The 2,581-nt window shown below is 41.1% G+C and overlaps 1 protein-coding gene across 1 annotated transcript; it reads right to left on the reverse strand.

The window, feature by feature from the left end:
- Positions 1 to 725: 725 nt before the first annotated feature.
- On the reverse strand, positions 726 to 1,899 carry LOC106876995 (uncharacterized). Its single transcript, XM_014925775.1, has 2 exons — positions 1,849 to 1,899; positions 726 to 1,313 (listed from the first exon to the last, which is right to left on the reverse strand). The coding sequence occupies exons 1-2, from the start codon at positions 1,897 to 1,899 to the stop codon at positions 726 to 728; spliced, it is 639 nt and encodes a 212-aa protein (XP_014781261.1).
- Positions 1,900 to 2,581: the final 682 nt, after the last annotated feature.

The following is a 2,581-nucleotide window of genomic DNA, read 5'->3' on the forward strand; positions in this document are numbered from 1 at the left end:
TGTGTGTGTGTGTGTGTGTGTGTGTGTGTGTGTGTGTGTGTGTGTGTATACTAGCTGACATACCCGGTAATTCCCGGAAAAGCGGGGCTTATCCCTTAGTTCCGTTCTCATAATTGCTTCGCTAATCCAATAACAACAATACAAAGTATATAGCCCTTAAAACGGTTTTTGTGCATTTACAGAGAATACCGAACTGTCTTACACAGAATCTTGTTTTTAGGAATCCCTAATATGTTATGAATGCCCAAATTGTGAAGTCAATTATGTAATAACATGAAATTAGTTACCCGATAGTAAGAATTCAAATAAAGTAGCCTCGAAATGGGCTTTAATGCGTTTCCAGAGTATATAGAACTTAGGAGGAAATACCAATAAGGTATGTATACTAAAATCGTAAAGCATGTTACGTAATAACAGGCTAATCATATATGAGATAATAACAATTCAAAGTAAATAACTCTGAAAAGGGCTTTTGTGCGTTCCCAGGGAATATTACCCTCAAGGGCGCTAATGTTGAAATAGATTTACAATGAATGTAGAAACAGACTGACATTTAGTTTTACAGTAGACATTAATACATTTGTATATAGATTTTAAAATAAAATAATATGTAGATTATCAATACATTTAAAACACTTACAAATATTGCAGTTAAAAAATGAATACCTGATGAATCTTAATAAAAAATAAATACCTGGTGAATCTTATTAAATTTGAAGAGCTTCTTAATAGACATTTTTGTTCTTTCCTTGTGGGGCATAAATAAACAAGTGATTAGGATTGCCGACTCTTGAGCATCCCACATAAAGTTGACCATAGGAGAAAACTGGTTCCGCAAGGTTCAGACCTACCACGTTCAAGGACTGTTCTTGGGCCTTGTTAATGCTCATTGCAAAGCTCAGTTTCAACGGGAATTGCAAGCACTTGTATTGGAAAGGCATATCCAAGGGAATAAGTGGAATGCTAGGAATTAATACAGGCTCACCGCTTGCTTTACCAGTCAAAATTGTTGTCTTCAAGATTGTTGGCATCTTCTTTATTATAAGTCGTATGCCATTGCAAAGCTTTGGTGGATCGAGGTTTCGAAGCAGCATAGCTGGTGCTCCAATCTCGAGGTGCAAGCTGTGAGGTGGGACACCAGGTGGTGTTAGACTATTCAAGAATTCAACTGGATAATTCACAGCTTCATTAATGTTGAGTACAGCGTCAATGGAATTGTAGATGTGACGCTCACCTGGCAACTGTTCCAGAAGTTTCAAACTTAGATCATCAACTCCCACATTCTTTGGAGCTAAAATGGCACGGATTTTCAGCTAGTTGTGGTATGTAAATTGGTTCCTCAGGTTAGGAAACACCTTGTTCATTAGTTCCTTTAAATCAGATACCATATGTCCAAAAGGCAAGCTTACCCGGCCATACTTCTCGCCAACCGAAGTGCCATTACCAACGTCCAACAGTTGCTTTAAAAAGGGTTCTGTTTGCATCATCACCACTGAGCTGCACTCTCATGTTTGTTGTCTCAGCTTTTGCACACTGCTCCATAGGTAGGACAAATTTATGCTGGCATTTACCTCATCAATTCTTGTCCCCTTTGGAACCATGGGAAGGGTTTGTCTAAAGTCTCTTGCAAATAAGACTGTGGCACCTCCCATGAGCCTGGTGTTGTGTCTCAGATCCTGAAGGGACATGTCATGAGCTCATTGTCGCTTCATTTCAGATGATCAACTTGCATTCACCCAGAAGTTTGCCTTTTATAGAACCACGACTGATGTTGCAGTTTGCTTTCTCTTTCTTGGACAGGTCCAAAGGGAGTTTGAGACAGGAATGAGCTGTGCGGCCACCACTTACCAGAATTGCAGCTATTCCACTTGACGCCACTGCTATGGCAATGTGCTTCATTTGACCAGAAGAATGTTGATGACAAATGTTTTGCCAGTTCTATCTGGAGCATCCAGAAAGAAAAGACCTCCTCTTTCATTTTCACTGCTCGAAATAATGGCGTTATAAACACCCAGTTGGTCTTCCATCAGTTTGTGTTCTTAATCAGCTATATACGCTGTCATTTCCTCGATGTCATAGCTGATTTCTTGCAGGTACTCAATTGCGAGATTGTTTGCTGCCTGCTCCGGTTGAGGCAGACCAAATGCGGAATTGCCTTGACCTCCCATAGCTTGCACTCGGGTGTCCAGGTCAAGTAATGCTTCATTGTAAATGGCGCTATTGAACGTGGCAATTTCCGCTGAGGTTTGCCTTTGAATCTTTTCTAGATGTCCTCTGCCATGCTGGTTTTGTGGATCGCCCAAAGCTTGTGAGGTTCACGCAAGCCAAATGTCATCAACATGATAGAAAATAGCTGACGAAGTTGACTTAGTGCTCTACTGACTGCTGCCTCCTCCAGTGTCTGGTCCCAGTGAGCATCGTCCTCCAGTAGTCCATATTTGTCGCAGGTTTCTCTATAGGTTGTGCAGACTTCCTATTGTGTCTTCGAAAGTCTGTGAATGATGTGGGACCTCTGACAGTGTGTAGCAGTAGATGCAGAAAGAAGCACTCCTGCTGATTAGGGTGTACAGTGTACACCCGC

Source organism: Octopus bimaculoides, chromosome 2 (genome assembly GCF_001194135.2).
Source record: "Octopus bimaculoides isolate UCB-OBI-ISO-001 chromosome 2, ASM119413v2, whole genome shotgun sequence".
Lineage (NCBI taxonomy): Eukaryota > Metazoa > Mollusca > Cephalopoda > Octopoda > Octopodidae > Octopus > Octopus bimaculoides.

Coding starts and splice junctions, on each gene's coding strand:
- LOC106876995 (XM_014925775.1), bottom strand. CDS start 1,899: ATGAAGCACATTGCCATAGCAGTGGCGTCAAGTGGAATAGCTGCAATT. Junction 1,314..1,848: donor GTGGAATAGCTGCAATTCTG/GTAAGTGGTGGC, acceptor TACCACAACTAG/CTGAAAATCCGTGCCATTTT.